Here is a 26,796-nt window from a genome sequence, read left to right as displayed (position 1 = left end):
TCACTCCATTTTGTCCTTCAGTGTCGCCCCTGTCCCAGTCACCTTTCAGCGTTCTCACTGTCACCAGGGCAGCGTAGTCTGCACTCTAGGAAGGGTGGAGAAGGCTTCCCTAGTATGAGAAATGTTCCTGGGTACACTTGTGATATTTCCAGCTGAAACATTATTTCAGTATCTTGCACAAGCTAAAGCAATTGCCTGAAACAAAATAGTTCAGTTTCCCAGGAGCTGCTGTAGTAGTTATTATTAGGTAACCAGCTACACCGTTTACAAGTGAGCATTTCTGATGGCATTCTGCCAATTGTCCCTTTGAATTTTATGAATCATGCTTCAGTGTAAGGTTTAGACATATTCTCTACACAACAGTATTAAATAGGAGAACATCTGTGAAATAGTCATGATGACAGGCTAAAACATTTTCCACGGCTTTTAAGTTTGTACACATTTCAAATAAGTTGGTATTATTACATATTTCCTCACACATCTTTCTTAAAGGGCTGTTACTTGATGAGCAATTTGATTTTCTCCACCTTTTTCGTTTTTGTTTCAGTCTGCAGGCAGGAGACTTCCAATGGCGATGGATAAATTTGACCTCAGGCTGGGAAGAGCACTGTGTCAAAATAGTACAGGAAACCTGTGTGCTTACAAGCTTGAAGAAATGGTTCTATTCAGAAGAATTTTGACTTTCAGCATAGTTCACCCTCATCAGAAATAGTGAATTATTTTTAAGTCTAATTCATTAAGATAATATACAGTATGATAACTGAGGAAAGCTGGCTATAAGTAGCTCAGAATGGTTGTTAAAGACAATTGGTTGAGTTAAAGACTCAAAAGTACTTTATTAAGGGTTTTTCTCCCCTACATGGTCAATGTAAAACACAAGTAATAGGGTCTGTTCCACCAAAGAAGGAAAACCCTATTGATAGCCCTGGTGGTTTCTCTTGAGAAATTTGGAACTCAATATAGTTGGAGTCCTGTTGACCTGCAGTCAACTTCCCATGGTAGAGAACTATAAAAAGTAAAGGTCTCTGCTTCAGTTATATGCCTCATGGAATTATTTCCTTTTTTTTCCCTGAAAACTGAGTGTGGACCTTTTCCATTCTTTTTCTTTCTGTATTTGCCACTATAAAGAGTGTATTTTATCATACATCTAAATAAATACATACGTGTATATATTAACCTTTAGGATACTCATACTACGAATGACTAGGGTCACACTGGAAGATGCGAGAGGTAGTGGAATGAGAAGGCTGGAGCATCATCAGGAGATCTGTGAAAATCTGAAGTACCATTTTAAATGTGCCAGTGGGGGAGGAGTTTCAAATCAATCGCAGTGGAAAGAACCTCCTAACTTCTTGCAGCTTGATGGTGGTCCACTTTATTCCTAAAAGGCATTTTAAAGCCCATTATGCTAGTGCTCTGTGGCTAACATATTTAGTGGAACTCTGCTTTACACCATCTCAGGTTGGTTGTCTAAAGATGACCCTTAAGTGGTGTCTGAAGTTTGCTAACCTGGCTTTTCACATCTCTGTTTCTGATGAAAACCTTGAGAGTCATATGGAGCAAAGGACCTTTCAGGGTTTTTTCTAGGGTTTGCCAGACTGCTTCAGACCTTTTTAGCTACTACCATGTTTTCTTTGATTTACATGTTTCTTTACAGTAATTGCTGAGTTGTGTGCAGAGCAAAAGTCTTTGAAGTGACATATCAGAGACAGAGTTTGATACCTTTGCATTAGTAGCATGAAATCAAATTTCTCTGTGTAGTAAAAAGAGGCTCCACCCGTGGAGGAAGATTCTCAGAGGAAGATTTCCTATATCTTGTGATGAACGAAATTGGTCAAGAGGATTTTCTTAGTGCGATTACTGCATCCACCTTCTAAGAATCTGTGTTGACTTCTTACAGGACTGCAATTTATGTAAGACCAGGATAGGAGTTACATAGGTTGAGAGGCTGCCTCATGCTGCTGCCACCTCCATGAAAGTAGCTGAATGCATACATTCAGTTGTACAAGTGACTAATGAGTGAGCCAAACAGCTGGAAGCAGAGAGGAAAGCTTAGAATAGATATACACAAATGATGGACTCAGGTCTGAATCTGTGTAGATCCCAGGCAAGTAATATGTGCTGCATTCCTGCCCAAGGTCTTGATATTTCTTAAGTCTTCCCGTGTCTCTTGGGGACCAGCTTAAGAGCACCCTTCTATTCTTGATCATGAGGGCAGTGTGCAGTGCAAAGCTAGAAGAACACTGGTTATTTTTTTGCTAAATGGACTTTGGTAAAAATGAATATAGTAGTCCTGGCTCAGGTGCTCTGATAGGGCAGTTACAGAGGTCAGCAGCATGAACTCAGTGGATCCAAATAGTGGAAAGTGGGTTTTTTTCCATCAGTTCATCAGACAACTGCCTCCCAACAGAGTTATTCATTGTTAATGGATTCTATTTAGGCTCTCGAGCTATGTTATTTGTTTTGCAGACTGGCACAGGTTAATAGTTCTCTGGCAACTCTACTCCAAGGCTTTGAAAGACTGTATGAAGGGCATCAGTAGGCAAGCCACAATCAGGAAGAGCTGTGCTAATGCAGTGCTTTTGCAAAGCTTTCAGAAGATTAGGGAGGTCCCAGACCTCACAAATATCACCTGTGGGGTAAGGGCAGCGTTTTCTTCCTATGGATTCTATTTGAAGATTTCATTGTGCTGGAGTGACTGCTGCCTCAGGAGTTGGGAAGTGGATAGCATTGCTTTCCACACTAAATGGAGGAAACCACAGACAAGAATTTACTGGAGTTTTTCTGTGGGTATTTCCAGTAGTTGTGGAGAGGTGGAGATCACATGCTTTTATGTCATTTATCAAACTTGTGTCTTTGTTATTTGCTGCTTTCTTTAAGTATTCCCACCAATATACCTCTCCTGTCAAACATAGATTTTGTATTCCTTTCCCCTCAGAGGTGGTTTTCCATATGGAATACCAGTGTGCAGGAAGGGTTAAAGTCTTGAAGCTATTGAGTCCTTTTTGACTTGGCATTGTTGAGTGAGCTGTAGAAAACGTACCTATATTTGAGCATGCTGCAGAGTAACTAGAAACAATGGACCAAGAGAGAAACTGAAAAATCCAGTCCCAGTTCTGTGGTAACAGCAGAGATACTAGTGAAACTAAAGTGCTCTTTCTGGACTTCAGGTTGGGAGACACTGTATTTGCTATCACGTTTCAGAACTGTTTGTGTTGTGTTTGTTACCTGTTGAGGTTTCTTTTCTGAATATTTGGAAATGAAAGAAATTCCTCTGTGGGCCACAACTGGAGAGTTTAGTGCAGGACTAAGGTGAAACAAGGATACAGTTCTTCCTCAGAGATACTCTTTTAAGTGGTAGAGTATCAGTTTGTGTGGTTTTATGGCTGTGATAAACCTGTACAAGACAATGCTAGTGATTTTTTTCCTCAGAAGCTTTCTTGGGCAGATTTCAGCTGTAATCTTTATTGCAAGTTTTATTTAAAGTTTTTGCAGACTGTTCACGAAGGAGGAACCAAATGTGGGTGGTATCTATAGACTGGTAAGTAGAGTACTTCACTAGGGTGAGACAGGTACACAAATTGAAACAGAGGAGATTTTTCTTGAGGGAAGTGATGGATACAGATTTTTTGCCACTTATGGTATGCATTGTTTATGATCATGTTTGTATCATGAATGTTGTTAACAGGTCCTGACACAAAGGTGGGAAGATGCTAAAGACATGGTATTCTTTCCTGCTGTGTTGGCTGTCCTTGCAGCTTGAGGCTAATCCTGGTCTTAAAGTGAAGATTACTCAGAAGGGGCTGGACTATGGTATGTCAGACATTGCCTGAAGTTAATACATGATAAATACATTATGCACAGAATACAGTTCCTTAATAAAGGTGCAGTGTAGAAACAAGCTCCTTAAATACTGAAATAGAATAAATTCCTTTTGTCACCTCACACTAGGAGCACCCTTTGTCTCTTCTCTCACTTATTTCCTTCTTTTTTGTGCACCCTGAGTGTGAATTTATTCTTCCATTGGTGATTCTCTTACACTCCAGCAGTGTTTCTACTATATTCCTCATATCAATCTACTTTCTTAGAACTAGAATGAGATGGCCATATAATTGCTCTTTTTTTTTAAGTGTCAAAAACCTAATTGGAATTGCAATATTTTATTGAAGATAATAAGACATAATTTGGAAAAAAAGCTTATCATTTTGGGACAGCCCAAGTAGCAGCACACCTTTACTCCCGTTCATCTATTTGGCATGGGATAGCATCTGATAATCAGTAAAAAATCTAATAACTGCCTGCCATAATTCTGCCCCTTAATAGAATATCAGCAATTTCCACAATATATTTTCCTTATTCTTTCTATTCATGCTAACTTCCACTGTCTCTTACCTAAGACCTAGTCCATGGGTGTGAAGGGCACATAGTATAATTTCAGCTGTTTACAGAATTAATAATCAAGGTTAACAAGGTACAAATTCAACAAAGGCTGGGTCATGCTAAGGATTAATTGTCATTTATGTTCTGAACATGCTGACAGGCAAACAATAGACTTGTGTAATGAAAAGTAGAAGCTCAGTGTTTATGCCTTCGAGATGAAAGAAAGGATCAGGTACACTTATTTCTCTGTATGAGCATTGTTTTCAAGGCTTTTGAGGAGTTGAGAAGTGCAGGGCAAACATCAGTCACCCAAGACAGACTGATCTTCATACCTTTTTATGATATACAGGAGAAGTTGCTCCCTAGGGATTTCTCATGTCCTTAGAAATGAGAATTCAGGCTGGTATTTCTTAGTGTGAGCCCAGCACGTTTTGTGACATTCAGCCTGGCCTCCAAGTGCTGAGCCAACACCCTTCCATTAGTAGCAAGAACAGGCATTAAGTGTGCCTCCCAAAGGTATTTCTTGTATTTCAAGAGCATGGTGCCTTTCATGTATCTTCTCGTAATATGAGATTTGAAGCCTGAGCCGATAGATCCTGCCTGCGTGCTCCTTTCCTGCTGCAAGAACACTCAGAGAAATTCCACCAGGATCACTGGCTGCCTTCACTGACAGCCGTAAGAGAGCTTTGAATTATTTCAGTGGGAGCCCATATTTTGCTTTGGAGGTAGGAATTCTGAGGGAATCGTAAGTTACCTCTCCTTCATAAAAGATGCATTTTATAAAAAGGTATTCCAATGATGAGTTATTGATTTCAGTTCTTTGCTTTTTTAATATGCTGAAGCCTGGGGGAGAAAAAAAAAATACATATTTTGAATTTGGCAACTGTATGGCCAAAAGCTAAAGAAACTGATGCTAAATATATCTGAAAGCAGAACATCATTCCTATATTAAAGTTTTAGCAGTATCTTTATCACGGATGAGCAAAAAGAAGGAAAACATGAGGAGTTTGGGATTTAAAGATGTTCTGTTTGTTGGTTATAGGTGTATTAGCAATGCACAAGTAGCACTGAAGTATTCAAAAGAGTAGGGCTTCCTTAAAGCAAGGAGGGAAAGTAAGGAAATAAGTCAGAAATCTGCAGCATACTGTAATGTATAAGGTGTAGTGGCAAAACAAATGTACTCCAAAACACATGTGAAGAAAACAGTTGAAAGGATTGTTTTTAAACCTCAAACAACTTCCTGTACACATGCAACAATCCACATAGTTCCGCATTTGACATGCCAGCACTTCAGATGCGTATATTACACTTTTTTCTTAAGTAAACACTACATATAGAAGTCATCCTGCTCCTTCTTAACTGTCTTTTTCATCCAAAAGCTGTGAGACAATTTGAGGTAAAGGTGATGACCAAGTGTTTCCCAAGGCTATTGAAGTGAAGGAAGTATAACAGTTTCAGAAACCTGACAAAAGCTGTAGAATACAAAATACAACTCAGGGACAAGGTGATCCTAACAGATGATCTTGATCTTGGGTTAAATGATTTGTTCTTGAGGCTAATAGAAGTTATAAATGGGTGTATAAGTAGCTGGAAGGAGGTCTAGGTAAGGATCATAGAATCAGAGCATTTCAAGAACTGTGTTAAAAGTGATAATTAAATTATTTGACAGTGTATCTGGACCTTTGGGTGCCTGAATCCAACCTGCAAGGCATATGCTTTTCTCTGTCCCCTTGTAGGCAGGAGGATTGGGATGGAGCTCCTGAAGCAAGAAGTACTGAAAGAGACTTTCCCAACCTGGAGTGGGCAGGAGAGTTTCTCAGTTTTTAAGGTCAACTATGTCATTTCAAGGTAATACATTTCAATGTTTTAGGATGAAACAGCTTATTATTACCACATAGTAATAATTATGCAGCCTTTTTGTTGTTGTTGTTCTGATTTGCTTTTTAAGTCCTTCCTGCTACCACACTTGAAGATGAGTTTTAGAAAGCTTCTGCAGGACCACCTTGATATTATTTTAGGGTTTTTTTATCAGCGTTTGGGGTAAGACACATGCATGACTATGACAGAGCAGGGGAAATGGATGGGAAAGATGGTGGAATTGGTGTTACTAATAATCTGATACTAGAAAGGACCTTTAGCAGTGAAGATTGTTTGTTTGTGTTTGATGAGAAAAAGCCGACAAAGGGCTAAGATAAAAATGTGTGCAGGGGCTAGTATCATCTGGGCTGACATAGTGGGAAGATGACTTTTACAGAATCTTTTTGTATGGATTTACAATGGTAAATCAGGATTTTGATTGAACAGGGCTCGACACCTATTTCCTGCTGAGGAAAATCATTGTACCAGGAGCAGCCAGTGGAAAAAGTTTTGTAGAGTTTCCTACAATTTCTCCAAATAAGACTAACAGAAAAGCAGGGTTTTCTACAGCCTTCAATCCCGTCTTCCAATAGGCTGTTTTTCTGTTTCAGAAAAACAGAAACTTCTGGTCTTTTAATATTATTATCAAGCTAAGCTGTGCTGGTCAGTAGCATTTTACTTCCTTTTCCTTACATATTACCCTGGCAAGAAATACCAGTCTGTGAAATTTCATGTACTTTCTGCTGCATCTTTTACCTATACCTGCTATTTTCCTAATAGCCTCCCTGCCGGCAGGATTCATTCTATTCTAACAGCCTGCTTTCCAGACAGATTCATTCCATTATACCATCCTTGTGACCTTAATCCCTGCACATTTGAGAAATCTGTGTTTAGACAGGCTGGAGAAGAAGAGGCTATGGGGGTAGAGGTGCATGTGTATTATTGCATGTCTTCCACTGTCTGCTGGGTGGTAATTATAGAGAATATGGAGCCAGATTCTCCCTAGTGGTATACAGTGGAAGGACGATGGGCAACAGACAAAAGTTACATCAAGAAAAGTTCCAATTAGAAGTTACCAAAAAATGCTAGGGAGCACCAGAGAAGGGGCTCAAAGAGGTTGGGGAATCTCCATCCTTGGAGGCATTCAAGACTCAAGTGAGCGGGGCCCCTGAGTTGGCCCAGCTTTGAGTAGGGGGTTGAACCATAAAATCTCCTGAGGTCCCATTCCAGCCTAAATCATTACATGGTCTTCAAAACCCCGGTTCATTCTCCCAACCATAGTTCTCAAAATTGGCCATCTTCCCAGTGGATAATCTGACTTTAGCTCACTGCAAGCAAACAAGATTACTAAAGGCATCCTTACTGCTGCCCAACATGTTATTGGAAAATTATGGTAATTTTAACCAAAAGAAGCTGGTGCCTTCTGCCCAGGGAAAAGTAGATTAAAGACAATTGTTTCTGAGATCTCTGACAGATATCAGGAAACAATGAGGAATGTATGCTACATGGTAAGATTACAGCTGCTATCTTTGCATTGTTCAGTTTAATTCAACACAGCCATTTGCAGACAATATGCTTGAGTATCAGAAACATTTGTTTTGACAGGGAAATCTTAAAGTAAGATTTTGTTAAGAAAAATGGATCCTCTCCAGAACCCTTTGCTGGGGAAAGGGAATGGACTAGGGAAAGAGAAACTTTGGTGTTTTTCAGCAAATGCTAGCTTTCAGGCAACCTGGATATATTTATACATGTAGCATCTGGGTTTAACACACAGACTTATTTTACCCCAGTGAACACATTTGCTTTGAGGAGTTTTTTTTTTTCTCCCAAGGGGAGGTTTTTGTTTTAGCCAGACATACTTTTTTGCCTGGCCAGATATCAAGGCTTTTTTTTCCAAGGATGCTATTAAGTGTAATGGTGCAAGTGTCTTTTTTTCCCTAAAATATACAAGGGTCAGTCATTTCTGAGGAATTCTTTCACCAAAGCACAAACTTTGCCTTTTATAGTTGAAGGGTTTTCAGTGATCAGAAGTTGTTCTTACTCTTTTGACATGAAGTCTAATACCCTGCTTTCTGTGTTCTGTAGGCTGAGAATTAATGCTGTAGATTTCCCAGAATCTTCTGCTTCCTTTATTCCTGGCACTGGCATTAGTCTGTCAGTGGCACATGCTTCTGCTATGATCAGTGCAGACTGGAAAATGGATGCATGGCTGCTGTAAGTATTGTACAAAGAGATGCAGGTGGGAGGGAGTGGATATGGGAGAATGATTGCAAATGAGATTAAGAAATGTCCTTGGTAATTATTTTTCAGGTCAGATACACTCTATCATTTAATAACAGTCAATTAGAATAAACTTCTTAAGGAAACACATCCCCTGCCAACTAATGCTTTTTTGTTTGTTTGCTTTAAATTATTCCATCCCTCAGATTGTCTCTTTGGGAAGTATCAGGTCAGACATCTGTTACTTTGCTCAGGTTTTCCAGACTGTATATTACATGATATTACAGGAATATTCAGGACCACAAAGGCCATGTTTGTTACTTTCATTGTACAGTATAACCAGAAGGTTGACTTTATAGCTAATTATCTATTTGCTGCTGTAGTGTATATTCTCGTTCAAAGTGCTTCTGTAAAAGGAAGGGCACTGTCACAATGCCAACCACTTCAGAACTTTGGAAACTCCAGAATTAAAGTCACTATGGAAAAGTGACCTAGCTTCATGTGCCTGTGCCGTATGAGATTTTTTTTAATGACATGATTGGATACTGATTTTTCCACTTTTTTACCTCAGCATTTTTGTTCTAGAATTTTCTAGAACATAAAAATATTCTAGATTTTCTTGTGGGCAGGGAGAGGGCTAAGGCTTCTGGGATATCAGAAAAGTTGACAAGGTGCTTATCGCTACAAGTTTGGGTTAATGGAGGAACTGGCAACAGCAGTAGGTATTGCTCTATTCGTGAGCCAGATAGTACAAGATACATCGCCAGGCTGCAAGTTTCACAGCATGTCCCAATTTTAAAGGAGTATGGACATGAAGTTCTGCATTCAGTCTCAGTACTGATGGCTGGAAATTGCTGTCACCATGTCCCCAACCTGTCTTTTGTTCCTTCCGATATACCAGTATTGTGAGGAAAAGGATACCGTGTTCAGCAGAGTAAATCAGCTGTTCCCAAACACGAAGTCACCTTCTGTCTTGCTAGAGGATAAGGACGTGGGCATAATCTGGAGAGACCCCAGATACGTAAAACTCTGAAGACTTCAAAGCAAAGACTCTAAGTGAAGGAGGCAGGAAGCTGGTGTGCAGGATTAGGTGAAGCAGATCATGGTGGAGGTGGTCAGAGCCAGCTTTGGTGGAGTTCAGGGAGTGAAGGGATTTTCTTACCTTTTTGAAGGACTGCTCTGTTCAATGTTAAGTTTTGTAAATGGTTGTATGTTTAGACAGATCCAGAATATGCCCACTCCTCACCCCCTAGCTCTCTACATGTTGCTTACTGCATAGCTGACCAAGAGGAGCCAGATGAAAATGAGATTTCCAAGGGAGACTGTTAACCACCTGCCCCTCCTGGGCTGTTTCCAGGGTCAGTAAGATGGGTCTTACCACAGCTTTTTAGTTGTGATAGTGTTATCCCTGTATTTCCAGCTCTCACTGTAGCCCTCCTCTTCACTGTCCCAGAGCACTCTGCCAGTTCTAAAATCTCTTGGCACACTTTGCTTCTGGAGGCATGGAGCTGAGACCTTGCCCCAGTGATTCAGGATTCCTCCTGAAGAAGAGCAGATATAAGGATGCAGGAACAGAGGACCTAAGAACCTGGGTTTCTCCCCATCTCCCAAACAGCCCAGAAAGGGAGGAGGGCTGAGATCCTTTTGCAGTGGTCCCTGTTACTCAAGGATGAAAGTAGAAAGTATCTCTGGAAATCATTTTATCCAGCCTTCTTCTCAAAACGGAGAAGTCACCAGACTAGATCAGGTCAGCTGTCCAGTGATTTTATTTATCCAAGGATGGTGATGACACAACCTCTCCAATGCACCCGTTCCAGTGTTGCACAACCCTCCTTGGGAAAATGTTTTTCCCTAATGACTTGTGATATGGAGGTTTGGTTAGGGACTGGAAAATGAGGGTCTGAAGAATGGTGCTTTCTCCAGATAGCCACCTAATGCACATATATGGACTGAAAGTTGCATTTTAAAATGGTAGTGGTGGTAGGAGGGACTTTCTGACTGGCAGTACTACTCACCGCTTTGGTCAGGGGTAGTCTGTGGTTTGGGGCTGGGTTGAGATTAATCTTTTAGGATTACATCTTCTTTCCCCAGGACTTGCTTAGCTCGAAAAATATAGAGGAAAGCAGAAAGACTCGTGGTCTGAGCTTCGTATTGGCATGGGCTCTTTCTCTGTAGTACGGTGCAGCTACTTTAGTAATGCCTGGGGAAAGAAAACCTAAGTAATCAGGATGAAGGTATGAAAACTGATACTTTCAGCGACAGTCTGTTATGGTTAATAAGGTTTTTACAAGGCTGCTCTAACATCTGTTCAGTTCTTTGTATGCTCTACAGCTTCCGCAACTCCTAATTGTAGTCCCAATACCTAAATTAAATGGAATTAGATATAAGGATTTAGATATAAAGATATTTTTGTTGGGGTCTTAGTAGGGATTTTTACAGAAAGGAAGATTAGTGGGTTTGGGGCTGAACAAAGAATGGAGTAATTATACATTTTAAAGGGTTACTGAAAATCATTACAGTAAAGAGGAATGTATAACAATTACAAAGTTGAGAACCACTGGGTTATATATTATTAACAACCTGGCTTCTGCTGCTGCAGTCCTGAAGGCCTTCGGGGTAATCTGTTCGAAGGACTGGAATGTCTTGTGTTGCTGTGAAATTGTGACATTTTTACAAACTTGTCAAATCCTGCACAACACTGGGAAATTCACATCCTGGAAACTCACGCATAAAATCTGTTTTTTGAATACCGTGCATGTCCCTAATCTACTTTAATCCCTAGAAAACCCATTCTTCATTCTAGATGATAGAAGCAAGAAGTCCTTTCCAACTTGATTTATAGATAGTTTCTTACATTGTTCCCTTAAAGCAGATGTTTCCTTGACTGAGTTTGTTTCTTTTCTCCGAGCAGCAAAGACCAAGGAGGAATTACGGTGTCAGTCTCAGGACTGTTTATTGCAGTTATCATCAAAGTGTCACGGGATAGCACAGGCCACTTGTCCATGTTGCCACACAATTGCCAGACGAGCATTAACAGTGTAAAAGTCAAGTTAAGTGGTGAATCTAGGTAGGTAAATTTTCAAATTACTTTGTGGGAAGCAGCAGGGTTTGTAGTATATTCAAATTTTTATTTTTAGGGATCCAGTTACAGAATGCAATTAATAATTGAAGGTGTGTAAATAGATTTTTAAAGGTCTGTTTTCAAAACCAGGATCCTTTGCTGAGCATGTGAAATGTGGTTAATCCACACTTCTTTGTGCATGTGCCAGCAAATAAGCTGACTAGACATACTGCATATGAAAAATGGCCATTTGAGCATATTAAAGAGTACAAGTTTCCAAATGGAGGTTTGCAGGTATGAAGGTGGTCTGGGCTGATTATGCCTTTTGACAAGCTGATCTACAATTTAAGAATAAAACAATGCTTGCAGTTCTCATTGTGATTTTCTAGAAACCTGTTTGTCATACTCAAAATGTGGCTAAGTGAGCGTTGTTTACCGAGATGCTAACATGAACATTCACAACTTCACAGGTTTCCTTCTAAATAGCTCTTAAATAGAGACTGAGAACCCCTAGCATTTATCTGAGACTCACAAATTAATAGAAACAGTCAACTGTTCACTCTACCAATATAGCTGCAGTGGCTTTTCATTATTGTAAAGTACATTGATGTCCCAGTCTGTCAGATTTTATCTTTCAAGGATATCAATCCATGGTAAAAAGTCATTGTGTTAATGTCCTTTCCTCCAGCTGGATCTACAGCTTTCTATCTGGTTACCTTGAGAAGCCCATTCACACCAAATTGAATAAAAATGTAAGTTTTCAAAGATGGTTTCAGCTAGTGAAGGGAGAATTGATAAAAAGGTCTGTCGTTACTGACTTGTCTCTCTTTTCATATAGCTATGCCTAAATATCAAATACAAAATCCAGATGATGGATGCGCAGCTTAGAAAGCATAAGGGTGAGTTGTTCATAGTGGGCAAATTGTAGCCTTTTTTATTAGACACCAAACTTTTTCTGCATTCACAGTACAAAAAAAAAAAAAAAAAGAAGGGAAGAAAAATACAGCCATTGTTCTGTAACCTATTCCATACCCCACTCTAGAAATCTCTTGCATGCACCTTATGTATAATATTCAGATTTCTTCTGTGCCTGTAGCAAGTCACCTGTAAGTTTTCAGTCTGCTGTAGCTGACTTGTGTTATTTCCTTAGATTTTCAAGATGAACATTTTCATGCTGATCCTTTATGCTCTTGGTACTGTGAACATTAGAAAACCTGGACTCAGAAAAACTGAGTTAGCAGTAATCTACTAAAGACCTCACAAATATCCCATCCTGCACTGCAGTCCTGTAAGATCTTATAAACATAACACATCTTGTTTTGAACTAGGGTTCAATGAGATAACAAGATGGTGCAGAAAGACTATCACAGTAACCCGGTTTCTCTTCCAACCAGGTTTCTCTTCCCACCAGTTACAATGCCTGTGTATTGCAAAGACATGAAGACAATACAAGTCCATGTCCAAAACCACAAATAAGATTTTCACTACTATAATCAATGCCACAGCTTTTTTGCTTTTTTTCCTCTTTTTCTTCTTTTTCTTTTTGGTGGTTGTGGTGAGTTTTTTTCCCAGTACTATTTGTTGGACAGACTGGAGAGGGGACTGTTGGTGTCAGAGCTTAAAGCTTAACGTTAGCTTTGCTGAATTGTTTGGTGGACTTGTTCAAATGTTAACAGTGGGTAGCACTTTATATCTGTCTCAGATGGTGACCATAGAAGTGAATCATGGTTTGTTAGGGCAACAGTCCATCAGGTACTGTATAGAGTTGCAGAAACCAGATGAAACTAGGGGAAAGGTAATTCTGGCAGGGGGAGATTGCGATCACCAACTCATAGACCACTTATCCCAGGTATAGCACCTCCTCAGAAGAATAAGGAAGTGAAAATCTTAAAAACGGTAGTAAGCACGTGTATTAATCTACATGGTATGTGAGTTAGTTTTAGCCAATCTGACTTTTCCAGAGGGAATACTCTTTTTCCCTTATAACATGTTTTTATTTTCATTTTCCTTTTCCCACCATTATTCTTCTTCAGATTCATAACTTCTATCATGTCTTTTCCTTTAGCTAAACAGTAACTGCTTGTGATGTGCTTTTGTAATAACAGATGTTTTGGTTTTATCCATCCTTCTAGTCTTAAGCCAGATTGATGCCTTTGCACAAATAGACTATTCCCTAGTTAGTTCTCCTGCAGTCTTCAAATCACACATGAACTTGGATTTGAAGGTAATTTGTCTTTAATACCATCATGCTTTCTGAGATTTTTTTAATTCTCTTTTGTGTTGATTCATTTTCTTTTACTACAGTCTTACTCAGCCTCTCCAGTATTTAATTAGAAAAGCAGTAAGACAGTTGGACATTTTGGTCAAGAGCTATTTTGGAAACCAGACACAATTGTTCATTTAATAAATTAACTGCATTTGTTAAATAACCAAAGCTATTTTAGAGTTGAAACCCTTCAGAGGTGCTTTAGAAACAGCATAAAGATGTTCTTCAGATACATGGCTCTTCCACTTCTACTTGGTCTTTGCCTGTTACTCGTGATACATAATCCATGATGGCTACCAATTTTATTGCAATCCAAAGCATTTGTTTTGGGATGACTCAACATCTTGTATATGTACAGGTCACATCCAGAAAAATAAGACTTGAGCAGCAGACAGCAGTTCCTTTTTTATCTGTTTTTCACCTTTTTTAGCAAGAGATATCTCAGCAACACTCAGCTTTTCTAGCAACTTCAACAGTCCTTGTAATTCAGAGCATCCCCATGGCTCTCAAAACTGACTTCAGATAAAAAAGATGTGCTAGAGCTACGGTTGGAACTCTCTTTCTTAGTTATTTTGTTCAAGTAACTTTTGCCACCCACAAAACCCACTGCAAGCAGGATATACGTAGCTTAAATGTACTAAGCAGTCATTTATCAGGTACTATAGCTGACTAGAACTTACAGGCTAAGCTTTAACATGCTGACACCCCAGTGGGATACCAGATGAGTCTTTGTAAGTCAGTTATTGGTTAAGGAAGTTACTGTTCTTCAGTGTTCCTTGGAACAGGCTGCTTCTTGATGATTATAAGTTACCATCTTCCAACTCTCAACTCTTTTTCTTAGAGCTTTATATCTTTCCATGTCAGTATTTTTCCTGTTGAATCTTTCAGCTGCTAAGCATTACAGTGTCAATAAATACGCTACTTACTGCCTGTTCTCACTTTTCTTGTCCTACATGGTCTGAGCTCACATACCTTCTCCAATTTTAAGAACTATTTTCTGAACCAAGGTAATTTTCTGAATTACTGATTGAACCAAGGTCCACACCTGTGCAGCACCCAAACTGAGTCAGCTGGACCAGGGCTAAGACTTTGGAGGTATAAAAGACTCCTTTGTGTCCCTGTCCTAAGCAACTTCCAGTGCTTTTGGGTGTGCTCAAAGGTTTTCTTTAAAAGCCACTATTAGAATTAAATTAAATTAACAAATGTGTCTTTGCCACAAGAGAAAGAAAACTGTGACCCAGAGGATGGTTTTGGTGTGTGTCTCATACATAGCTGCAGTTCAGAATAGTCACATGAATGTTCAAACTCAAACTTTCTCTGTGATTCCTATATTTTTTCAAAAGAGCTGATTTCTAGAGCATATCAAAAACTTCTTTGCTTACTTCAGGTTTTCTTAAATGTCATGCTTTTCTTCAGATTAGGAAGATTTCTTTCTGTTTAACCACTGTAAATGTATTCTGACAGCTACAAATGTTTATAACTAGAAATACTTGACAATGATTCTTTGCAGGGCACAGTCTATCCAGTAGGAAATCGCACAGACCCTCCCTTTGTGCCAGCTCCATTCTCTCTCCCAAACAAGGATGATTCCATGCTATACCTGGGAGTTTCCAGTTACTTTCTTAAGTCTGCTTCACTGGCTTACTACAGAGCAGGGGCCTTTAACATCACCATGTCCAAAGAGGTGAGTATAGTTTGCATATAATAGAATTACATGTATCAGCAGTATGGATAGGCAGCAAAGGAGAGTAACGCATTATATTTGTCATTGCGCACAGATTTGGGTCACACTTCTACCACTTGTAGGAGGAATTCATGGCGTTCATTCTGTATGCCATCATTTTAAATAGTCAAAATCTGAAATTCTTGTCACCTCTAAGCAAGGAATGACAGATAAGAACATCACAGAGTTGATGTGCAAGAAGTGGCAGAAAGAACAAAACAAAAAGCTTTTCTCTGCATGTATTCCACATAGGAAAAGGCAAAACAGGAAAAAGTGTACTGAAGCCAAAGTCTGCTGCACAGAGGCTCACAACAAAAGTATTGGTTATGCTGAGAGCTAAAACAAACCCTCAGACTTAACAGAGCAGCAGATTGAGGTAAGAAATAGGTGCAAGGAAGCTAAGCTTTCAGCTGTGGGTGAACAGCATACAAGACTTCTTTCACAAATGCTGTTTCCATACTGGCATTAACAGTCAAGAGTTTCCAAGAAGTTTTGCTAACTGAAATGGTGCTAAGAGGGTCTTGTTAAAAACAAGTGGCACTGACAAACATCATCAAAAGTCAGTAGCAAGAGACCAATTGAGATTTTTGACTGCCTCTGACAGATTTAGTGTATTTCATCCAAGAAAGTCCCAAAGGCAGGAAGTAAGCAGGATGCCACATCTGTTCTTTCAAGGAATAATGCTTATTCACTGGTAGCTCCTTCTGAAACATGTCCATGAGAAATCTGTCACTCTTCTGTCCCACAGAGCACTGTGGGCTCCCTAGGAATCACTCTGGGGCAAGGTAATACTTAATCAGAACTTGGATTATCTAAAACTAAACTAAACAGGATATGTTGTGGTTTGTTTTGTTCTTTTAAAAAAACAACTCATTTCCAAGCTGATACAATGATCTAATTTATTTCATTTGTTTACAGCTTGCTACAACTTTTAACCTAAATACGGCCCTATTCAAAGATTTTGTTCCGGAGGTGGGTACTTTTACTTGTACAAACCTTTTAAGAAAGAGCAGTACCTAATGTTTCTTATGGATATTACTGTCTAGTAGCTTGTCCGCAAAAGTCTGGAAGAGAAAGAAATTGAGCTGGTCTATGATTAGTATAAGATTCAAAGATACATGTCTACCCCATCATAACTGTATCACACTACTCTTTAGTAGTTCTCTACCTCTCTAAGTGCGGGATTTGCTTTCAGTGTTTGAAACAGTTGTAAAGACTAAATGGTAGACATCTGTGAGATCAGTCTGCTTCATTCCTGTTAAAAGTGATGGTATCTCTGCTACTGGTAGCCTGATCTCTTATGCACAGATACGTGGTGATTATATACAATGGGCAGTAATAGTCATGAGTAGCTAAGTTTATAAATGTGATAGAAGAAACTGAGATATTATGAGATGCCTTCCTAATATAGCAGCATTTACTATAAAATTACGACATTTGCAATCTGTAGTGCTGCAAGCTAAAGTTTTGTCAAAGAATCATAGAATGGTTAGGTTTGGAAGGGACCTTAAAGATCATCTAGTTCCAACCTTCTCTAGGAGTTTCTGGTTTTTAAAAGATTGGCTCTTTTGGAAGGCTGCCTTTTATGCAAATTCTTTATATTGTAATTTTTTTCTTCTTTTTTTCTGGAATCACTCATTTCCCTCATTTCTTTAACATGCAGTGCTAATCCCCAAATCTTGAAATCCTTTTATCACGAACAACCTTTAAATTGCTTCTCTATATACGTTCAACATCAGTGGGTCTAAAACTTCATCATTTGTTTTATGGTTTCTGAAACTCAGAGTATATGCAATGGTAATTTCATCATTGCAGTTGGTGCAGTTAAAATGGTATGTTTTTAATATAGGTTAATGAACAAGAGGATCAGTATATAGCAGGTGGTTATTATTCAGCCACAGAAACTGTGGCGTAAGAAAAGCTTAACTCTGTGTTCAACATCTTTTTCCTCTTCAAAATTCCACAGATTGCCCTGAGTTACTTAACAGCATGCCCAATGCTGCTGAAGCTGATGGCTACCTCACCCCCTGTGGTCAGTTTAAATGCAGACAGATGCATCCTACATATCACTGGCTGTGTGGAAGTGTTTGCTGTTCTGCCATATTCAACCACCCAGTACATCTTTGCAGGGAATCTAGTAAGTAATATGAGGTAACATTCAGTGCTGGGGCTGAACAAATCACACAGTAATCTTCCAAATCCTTTGAAAATCAGCATAAAATAGCATATAGTGGCCTGCCACAAATATACATACTGCTCTGTTGTATTCCACAGGGAGGAAATGTGCACCACATATTGTAGAATTTAATAGGCAGGTGCAAGAGCTACTTATGAAAGCCATTTTTTTCCATGTGGGAGGTTGAGTCATCATTGCAGAATAAACTGTAATATATAAAAATGTGATTAGCTGATGCCCACTCTTTCTAACCTGATTGTTATAAAATAGTTCAGTGTGTCCCCAGACATCTTTTCATTAGGTTGAAACTGAGCCAGTTATATCAGCCATGCAAGGACTTAAATGATCCTAATGATAAGGAGGCAATCAGGGCAGTATTACCACTTTGCTCACACAATCTCGGTTGCGGGCAGAAAGTGGCAAATTCACAAATCATTTCACTATCTACATATATTGACCAAATAAAACTTTTAGACATTGTGTTTCCAGTCACAAAAGCAATTGTATCTGTGCCTGTATCTAAGACAGTATCTGTCTGTGTATACAGTCACAGACTGTTTCTGTTTTTTTTCCCTGCAGACAGCCAGTACCAGAGTCTATTTGACAGTAACCAAACAGAAGCTGATTATCTCATTACTTCTGAAGAGGTAACTAAGGAAAATTCAGGAAGCAACAACATGTTGGTTTTCCCCATGATTGTATGTACAGTGATCTGAAGATAAATGGCAGGCATGTGTGTCTGGCAGTTCCAGAAAAATTTGTTTTCCCAAGTCTTACAATCGTAGCCTGGTACTACAAATGACTGTAGGAAGAGATTAGTATCAGAAAGATCCCAGTGGTTCTAGAACTCAGTTGTAGTTTTGCCAGTTTTGATCAACAGCTGTTGGGAATCAAACAGTCTTTGGCAAAGTTAAATGCGTGCATCAGCATGAAATCAGTGTGAAATTCCACAAATGAAGCTTCAAGCAGTGTGTGTAACTTGTGCTTTCATCCTGTTTAGTGAATTGTCTTATTTTACTTCTTTTCCTCAGGCTCCACTTCTCCCTGCTGCACTCCATTCGTGGTTTCTCGGAGGTTAGTTGATGTTTTCAGTGCCTAGGAAAGGTAGCTGAGCCCTTCAGAGTTAACAGAAATTCATCTGAATTTGTTGCTGGACAATTCTTGGTCTGTCTTGGGGATACCATGCCACTGCTCTTTCTGCTTTAAAATAGTATATTCTCTGTTCTTTTTCTTTCCAGTAAGAGGAAATACCTCTTAAAGTTTTTGTTCGGGTTTGGGGTTTTGTTTTGGGGCTTGATTTGGTTTGGGGTTTTGTCTGTTTGTTTTGGTTGGTTGGGTTTGGTTTTTGTTTTCTCATCAAGGGCTCCAAATATTACAGAGTTATTGCCATATAACATTAATTGAAACAATCAGAAATGTCTGCCTGGGCCTGCATGACATAGCAAGCCATCAAAGTTGATTCTGCTCACTTCAGCGTCCAACAGCACTAAGACAGGCATGGGATTAGCACCTCTTCTAGCTGTTTCTGACAGCCAACCTGAATTTGTATCTGGATTGAGTAGACATAGCAGTTGGAGTGATACAAAGTCAGGCTTAAGCTCAGTTTCAGGACTTATCTTAAATCACTTCAATGTAATATCATAGAAAGGGGATTCAAAAAGGGGGCATAAAAGAAAACCCATGCCATTTGTTATATCATCCACTGTGGACTGAGAAGTGGTCAGGGTGACTCTGCAGTGAAAGGAGGGCACTAATCACAGTGACATAATACAGACCACCAGGACAGGGCAGGTTTTGCCACCCAGAAATTAAAAAAGGTATTTTTTACCTGAGATTGTCAAGCTCTGTTCTGACCTTTTTGCATGTCACTCCAGTTCTAACCTTCCCATCTCCCCTGTCAAGCTGCAATACCATAGGCATCAGGCAATAATCACCAAATGTGTTTTCCCCCTCACAGCAGATGTCCTTGGCAGAGAATTTTCTGTCTTACGCTTTGCGGAGTGCAGTGATCCCAGTAATCAATGGTAAGGACTGTGGCCAGTTCCTGAGCACAGTTGGTGGGAAAGCAAGACTGAAACCGTAAAAGGGAGTGCGTAGCTTTAAACACTATGTTATGGCAGGTTTTCTGTCCATTCGGCTACATCTGGAGAGAGCTACAGTCTGCTCTGTGCTGGACTTCAGTCACCCGGATCAGGGGCTAGGACAGAGTTAAGTCATGGCTCTCTTCCAAACACTGGGCCTGGGTTTCCTTTTCACTGGATGCAGCATGGCAGCAGAGCTGAGGTGTGCTTGAGTCTTGTCCTGACAGTCAAGCCATGACCAGAGAATGGCCCGGAGTGGGGAAGCACAGAAGCACAGTTGCATCTTGGGGCTTCAGGGTAGCATCTCTAACTTTATCACCTCCCTCTGCATTTGTCTTCACTTGGCTGCCACAGACAGGACAAAATAGAAAATCAGCTTAGTGGGATGCAGAGAGTGAGGGATGACGAAGTGAAGGTGGAAAGAAGCAGGTGGAAGAGTACAAGAAGGTGCCTATGAGGTAAACAGAGGTGAGGAGACTGCTGAAGAAGCGAGTTTTCCTCCTTTGATGAGGAGAAAGGAGATAGAATCATAGAATTATAGAATGGTTGGGGTTGGAAAGGACCTTAAGATCATCTAGTTTCAACCCCCTGCCATGGGTAGGGATGTCTCATCCTAGAATGAAAGGGAGGGATGCAAAAGAAAAAGAGAAGCAAATAGAAATAGATTTGGGCTTGATCCAGAGATTTAGGGATACATGAGAATAAGAGAGACACACAGGATTAGAGAGTCAGATAGAGAAGAAAATGAAAAGAAGGTGGAGAACAAGTCTGAATGGGAAAAATCAGGAACCAGATCTTGTGTGGCAGATCCTGAAGAGGAGCAAAGGCAGGTCCCAGTGTCAGACAGCCAAGAGATTGTAAGAGGTTTGTATGCAATTTTTCCATAGGATTTTTTGCTCTTTAGGACGTATGAACAATAGCTCCCTTGAGAAGCACAAGGGCAGCTGGTTAAAGGGAAATTGCAAAACAGAGTTCCTTGAGAAAGATGTGTCTGATGTGGATTTCGTAATTACATTCAAATGGATTTATATTTCTTCTTTCCAAAGATAAACTAGAAAAAGGATTTCCTCTCCTTAACTTGGCCCACACTACCTTGACTGGACCTGTAATAAAAATGAATCCGGTGAGAAGCCCAATGTCTTGTTAAAGAATACTTGTTCTTTGTCAGGCCTGTGCATTTTTATGTGTTCCTGTGCTGAGTAAGTCTAAATGTTGCTAATAGTAAAAGCTTTAAATATACACTAGCTATAAAACCCAAACTCTGGATCAAAAATGAGCCCTCCATCCTCCCCACCCCTAGCAGTTGTAGGTTGCAAAGTGTCCACTAGCCCTTTGGGGTATGCCAGCATGGGGATGCCACAAGGACAGTTCCACTATTCCCAGCAGGACTTAGGAGCACTGAGTGTGTGGGTCCTAACTGCTCCCTCACTACTCTGACCATTCTATGACCTGTGCTTATAGGCAACCTGAGTGTCTCTGTGGTGTTAGCCTTTTGGAGGTCTGTATTAACTTACATCAGAGCCCATTCCTACCTTAAAGTTAACTGAGGTTCAAAAGGCATACAGGCACTCTTGTCTCCCGTCCTGCTGAGGATCTTACCAGGGGATCTAGTCCCAGAGTACTGACACTATGTCTGTTTGGAACATAAGGTAATTTTATATGTTCTTCTTTCCTCAGGGTCATCTGGTGATTTCCACTGATGTTGATTACAAACGTAAGGAAGGGGAAGATGAGGACCTTCACAGTCACTCCTAATGTCCCTTTGCTTTTAAACAGTAATAAGATAAAAATGTAGTCTTCCTTCTGTTGGCTTGTAGGGAGTAGATGCTGTGATTAGGGAGCTGGCTTCTCGGTCACCTGAGAGTGCTGTTCAGAGAGTCTTCACACAGATGGAGTTTTAAGTGGCAAAGGGTAGATATCCATGCTGGTGCACTGTTCCTGAGCTCACCATGTGTAGGTGACGCCCAGCACCAGGTTTCTGTCCTGGCACCTCAGGAGCAGGCTCTGGATGTTTGCACTTTGGGACCTGGTTTGTGGGCTCTGAGAGCCTGCCCTGACCCTGGGGTCCAGGTGAGACCCCCGGGGATGGGCTGGTGCCGGGATTGGTGCCAGGGCTGAGGGAGCAGCCTGGGCCGAGCCGGCTTCTCGCTGCTGGGGTCGGCCATGGGAAGCGTTGCCCCGTGCCCACCATCCCCAAGGAGCCGCCGTGAGCTGTGCCGGGCCCGGGGACGCGGGTTCGGCACACGGCGCTCCAGGAGCGTGCTGAGGGACCCCCGGCACCTCGCCAAGGGGCTGCGGGACAGGGTACACGAGGAGCTGGAGCCCCACAGCGGTTCCTGAGGTTCACTGGTGTTTATTTGACCTGCGTCTGGGGAGATGCGGGTGATGTGATGGTGGAGCGAGCCCGGAGCGCTCTGAGCCCTGCCCAAGGGATGGGGCCCGGCCCGGTCCTTCGTGGGAGTAGGGATCGCGTTTCCAGGCTGTCCCCGCACAGCCGGGTCCGCTCTGCAGCGGCACCGGCGTCGGCCACACAAAGCCCCGCCGGCCGCCCCGCACAAAGCCTGGGAAGCGGCGGACACCGGCAGGGCACCGGCACGGCGAGGCCCGGCCCTGGACCCGGGGCCGCCTCCCCGGCGCGGGTTCCGCGGAGCCCTGGCAGCGCCCCCCGCCCAGCTGAGGCTCTATCCCCGCGTCCCAAGTGACAAGTCCCACCCAGCGCCCCGGCACTCGCGTCCGCCCCGCCCGGGCCGGCGGAAGATGCGCGGAAAGGGGTGGAGCGCAGGGAGCAGCGTCGAAGAGGTTTGAGAGCCGGCGGCCGCTGTTGTCGGCGGCACCGCTCCCCGTCTTTGCCGCGTTCCTTGGCACCTTCAGGGGGGTGCTGGGCTTTCAGGAGGTGTTTGGGTGCTCAGGACGCGGGGCCGGGGCTCTGCAGGATGGACCCAGCCCGGCATTTCCTGGCTGCGGAACGGGGCCCGGCTCCTGGACTGAGCCAGAGCCCGAGTTCTGCACCTTTGGGCTCAGAAACGATCCCCAGTCTGGTGGTTCTGGGGTCAAAGCCGGGCCCTGGCTGGGTGCGCTTGTGGGTGATGGGCTGGTGCGTGAAGCCCCTCTAGAAGGGGGGGGATCCAGTCAGGTTGGTCCCTGACTGCCAGGACGCTGACATGCACTAGCCCGAGCTCAACAGCTGAGTCGTTGGGGCAAAAGATGCTTCTCACACTGGGTTTGGGCTGCGCCGCTTTCTTTACTTCATTGCATGTACAACCGCCACTGTACATGATGTATATTGCATGTACAACCAGTCATTATACATGAGTCCTGGGCGCTCGTTAGCCCAGGGCTGGACAGTGAGCAATTACAGCTGGTCACACTCATCTCCGCATCATGACAGTGACTGATTTACAACCTGGCCACAACCCAGGCTCAGTTCAACAAGCACAGGCTGTAACTGGCTGGAGCTGGAGCTGGGGAGGGCATCAAGGAGCCAGAGGCGAAGATGGGCTGGAGATGGACATGAGCTGCAGACACCATGGTACTGGAGCCATCAAAGGGGGCACAAACAGACCTGGAGCTGTGAAAAGAACAGAACTGCTATGGGGACGGAAACCACTGACCTGAAGCTGTAAATGAGCCCGAGCCATGACAACCAGGAGCCGAAGCCATCCGTAAGCTGGACCTGAACCCATAGCAGACACCAAGGAGCTGGAGCCAAAACTGAACTGGGAATGTCCAGGAGCTGTGGCTGAAAGAAACGGGAACCTGAACCAACACACAAAATGACCAAATCAAAACCCACAATCAAACAAGCAAACCCAGCCTCAAAACAACCCCAGGACTGCAGCCCGGCTGCTTCTTGGGGCTTCACACCCCACACGCTGCGGCTGTGGCTCCTCTGTCCAGCCCTATGGCACAGTCAGCGAGTGGGAGCTGAAACTGGTCAGAGCTGTCTGTGAGCTGGAGCCAAACCCAGAGCAGAAACCAGCAGGAGCTTCAAATGAAGAGGAGCTGGCCCTGAAAGAAATGGGGACCTGAACCGACACCAACCAACCCAAATCAAATGTGCAGCACCAAAACAAGCAAAAAAACCCCAACCCCACACCAACCAAGCCTAACCCAAAAGCAAGATGGGGCCCAAACCCCAAACCTGTGGCTGTGTGCCCACTGGAGCCATGCACTCCTCACGCTGTCCCGGGTGGGCACAGGCAGGGCAGGCGGCAGCGCCAGCCTCAGCACAGGCAGCCCATCGCTGTGTCCAACCCTGTGCAGGCACAGACACGGCACGGTCAGATCCTGGCAGCACAGCCCAGCACTAAGAGCCCAGAGCTGCTCCCCGGGCAACCCCAGCCCCACAACCTGGGAGGGAGAAGTGGGGCCAGGACCCCAGGGATACCCTGCTTTGTCCCAGAAGGGCAGGCGAGAGCCAGGATCTGGCTGAAACCCCTCCGGGCCCGTGCGGCACCAGCGGCGCCGACCGACCGCTCCCTGTGCACCCTCATCAGGGTGTCCTCGCCGCCAGTCGGAACCAGTTTCCCCCATCAGCCTCTCCCACACTCTCCGCTCCGACCTCTCCCCGGCTCCAGCAGAGCCAGCGCCAGCCTGGAGGCGTCTGTCCCGGGGGCATTGCTCCAAGAGCTGGGCAGCAGAAACCAGGGCCTGCACCGGGAGGAGGGAGCCCGCAGCCAGAGCCGGGAACCAGGGGCAGCCGCGGACAAACCCAGCCGCAGCAGGCAGGTGGCGCCAGCTCAGCACCGTTGGGTACTCACCGGCAGTAGCGCACTAACTCCTCTGCTCTCTGTCCCCCGCTTGGAGACGCCGCACTCACCCAGGCTGGCTGTTCCAGGGTCGTGCCCAGGTGTGCGGGGATGTCCAGCCCGAACCGTCGTGGCTTGTCGGGTCGGAACCGCTCCGGGCGCAGCCCAGAGAACGTGTCTCACTGCGGGATGCGGCGGATGCAGCCGCGCTCGCTGGATTTAAATCACAAACCGGCACCAAAAAAGCAGTAATTGCACCACAGGGGCCCCCGAACACTGCCCACCCACCCCCCGAGGGCACGGTACCGACCCCAAGCACACCGCGTGGAACGTCGTGTCCTCAGGGACCGACCGAACACAGGCCCTGTCTCCAGCGTCTGCACTGCCAGCGCCGGCCCGCCCGCGGGCAGAGCCGCCCGCCCTCAGCGCCGGGGGTCCGGCCACCCCTAACCCCAGCGGCTGCACCGCCCCTCTCCGCGGCCCTCGCCGCTCAGACGCACCGGGCCCGGGCACCCCCTGCGAGCTGCGGCGCTGCCCGGGCACGGCGGCACTCCGCTGTTCCACACGGAGCCCTCGGCCCATGCGGGGCCGCCGTGCCCCCTGGCGCCTGCGAGCGGTACCTCGGCGGCGCTCGGCACGGAGCCGACCGGGCGCGGCTGCCGGCGGCGAGGGTGGTGGAGCGGTGCGGTGCCGCCCTCCGGCGGAGGAAGGGCAGCACAAGGGAGGTGCTGCGGGAACATCAGCCACAGCATTCCAGGCACAGGGGGGCCCTGTCGTGTGGAATAGGGGAGAGCAAGGTGCGTGTTCCCCCGGGGGAATGACACGTCCCATGAGTCTCTGTGGGCACGGGTCTTGTGTCTGAGGGGTGATTTTAGTATTATCATGAACCGAGTTCCTGTAGGAACACGGCTGTCGTCTGGGTTGCTGGTCTTGTCAAAATCACACCTGCCTTCCTCCTCTGTCTGAAGTTTGCTGTTACCCTTCCTCTTATCCAGAAGGTTCCCTGATCAGCCTTCTACTTCTCAAGCTCTGGGAGCCTGAAGGAATTCCTTGCTCCGTGGAATTCTAAACTCCAGTTTGACAAAACCATCACTTGTTCATTGCCTCAGCAATGTTGTACGTGGTCAATCCCTTCCTAGCCATGGTCAGTCAGTAAAGCATCTTGAGGAACACAGTGGGACATCAAGGCAGGAATGAACACACATCCAAACCCTCTCCAGATGGATTTCCAGAAGCTGGAAACTAACCCTCACCCCAATAAACCTTAACTTGAACCCTTCAGAGCCACGAGAGCTGTTGCTGCTGGAAATGTGTCTGGAGTGGGATTTGGGCACTGCCCAGACTGGATCCTGACTGCTGTTGTAAGGCAGGATCTTTAAAGATGAGCTTAGAGGTGTCCAGGACTCACCTTGCACCTCTGTTGCAGCCTCCCTGCAGCCCTATGGCCGCAACGTGGTACTAACACCACATTCAGGTGTGCTGAACTGCAATGCCAAAGGTCCTGGGTGTCTCAGATTGAACTCCTCTGCCACTCTGCACTCACACTGCATCTTACATCCCAGCCTGTGCTGCTGAGCCCGCCTGAGCCCCTGTGCTCGGGTTCTAGAAGTAATGCTGCCCTGGTGTCTCTGCCCTGAGAATGGTCCCTGCCCCACAGACACCAGCAAACTCACCCCGGGCCCATTTCCCTCCCAGCCCTGAGTGACCTGCCTGACTCCAACTCCAGTTACAGCTTTGTCACTGGCTGCAGAAAATTACCATGGCCAAAACCCGTTTTCTGCCAAATTCTCATCTAATACATGATCGAGAACGGGCATTTGAGCCACACAGGACAAAGGAGAGCACAAAGTGCCACCTTGTACCCGCTGCGTGCCCTTTCAGTACTTTCCTGGAGCTAAACGTGTTGGTTCTGTGTTCTGGTGTTTACCTCTGAGATCCCAGAACAGTGACAAATGAGATCCCAGAACGAGATCCTGCCTCGGCACGTGCCCTGTGGGCTACCCACTGGGGACCTGTTTGCAGTTCCTCTCCTCCAAAGGGCACATTCCCCCAGTCTCTCAGCAGCATCTTTGTGAATTCATTTTGAACTGACCTTGCCTCAACACGTGGGCTGTGACTGACACAGACTACTCCAGGTGAAGGCTTTCTAGTGCTCCAGTGCTCAGGTGCTTTTCTAGCGCTCCAAAGTTCCTTGGGGGAACAAACCCTGAGCTTCCTTCTTCCATGGTGTTGCTGGTGGATGAGCTCCCAGAATGCAGAGCCAGAAATCCTTGCTGTGACACAA

The 26,796-nt window shown here is 44.0% G+C and overlaps 1 protein-coding gene and 1 long non-coding RNA gene across 5 annotated transcripts; one reads left to right on the top strand and one right to left on the bottom strand.

The window, feature by feature from the left end:
* The first annotated feature begins 1,415 nt into the window (after positions 1–1,415).
* BPIFC (BPI fold containing family C) lies at positions 1,416–21,881 on the top strand. 3 transcript variants are annotated; one of them, XM_065679329.1, is made up of 16 exons: positions 1,416–1,461; positions 3,689–3,813; positions 6,117–6,228; positions 8,323–8,451; positions 11,369–11,524; positions 12,207–12,270; positions 12,357–12,417; positions 13,651–13,742; positions 15,295–15,468; positions 16,426–16,479; positions 17,474–17,644; positions 18,263–18,330; positions 18,715–18,757; positions 19,641–19,707; positions 20,811–20,887; positions 21,442–21,881. In XM_065679329.1, the coding sequence occupies exons 2-16, from the start codon at positions 3,711–3,713 to the stop codon at positions 21,517–21,519; spliced, it is 1,449 nt and encodes a 482-aa protein (XP_065535401.1). In that variant the 5' UTR covers positions 1,416–1,461; positions 3,689–3,710; the 3' UTR covers positions 21,520–21,881. The 3 variants fall into 3 exon arrangements, with proteins under 3 accessions (XP_065535401.1, XP_065535412.1, XP_065535390.1); XM_065679340.1 differs by lacking the exon at positions 1,416–1,461 and adding an exon at positions 2,715–2,786 and having other exon boundaries at positions 19,644–19,707; XM_065679318.1 differs by lacking the exon at positions 1,416–1,461 and adding an exon at positions 2,715–2,786.
* Positions 21,882–22,985: 1,104 nt separating this feature from the next.
* On the bottom strand, positions 22,986–25,125 carry LOC136014549 (uncharacterized). 2 transcript variants are annotated; one of them, XR_010612767.1, is made up of 3 exons: positions 24,823–25,125; positions 24,584–24,725; positions 22,986–23,332 (listed from the first exon to the last, which is right to left on the bottom strand). It is a non-coding gene; the product is annotated as an uncharacterized LOC136014549 (long non-coding RNA). The 2 variants fall into 2 exon arrangements; XR_010612769.1 differs by having other exon boundaries at positions 24,834–25,125.
* Positions 25,126–26,796: the final 1,671 nt, after the last annotated feature.

Source organism: Lathamus discolor, chromosome 1 (assembly GCF_037157495.1).
Source record: "Lathamus discolor isolate bLatDis1 chromosome 1, bLatDis1.hap1, whole genome shotgun sequence".
Taxonomy (NCBI): Eukaryota; Metazoa; Chordata; class Aves; order Psittaciformes; family Psittacidae; genus Lathamus; species Lathamus discolor.
Note: the sequence above shows the minus strand (reverse complement) of the source record. Positions and strands in the feature narration are given on the sequence as shown.

What these genes read in the sequence shown, in the direction of transcription:
- BPIFC (XM_065679329.1), top strand. Translation starts at nt 3,711, where the DNA reads ATGCTAAAGACATGGTATTCTTTCCTGCTGTGTTGGCTGTCCTTGCAG. An exon ending in AAGTTAAGTGGTGAATCTAG is followed by an intron (nt 11,525 to 12,206) that starts GTAGGTAAATTT and finishes CCTTTCCTCCAG; the next exon opens with CTGGATCTACAGCTTTCTAT. An exon ending in ATCTCATTACTTCTGAAGAG is followed by an intron (nt 18,331 to 18,714) that starts GTAACTAAGGAA and finishes TCTTTTCCTCAG; the next exon opens with GCTCCACTTCTCCCTGCTGC.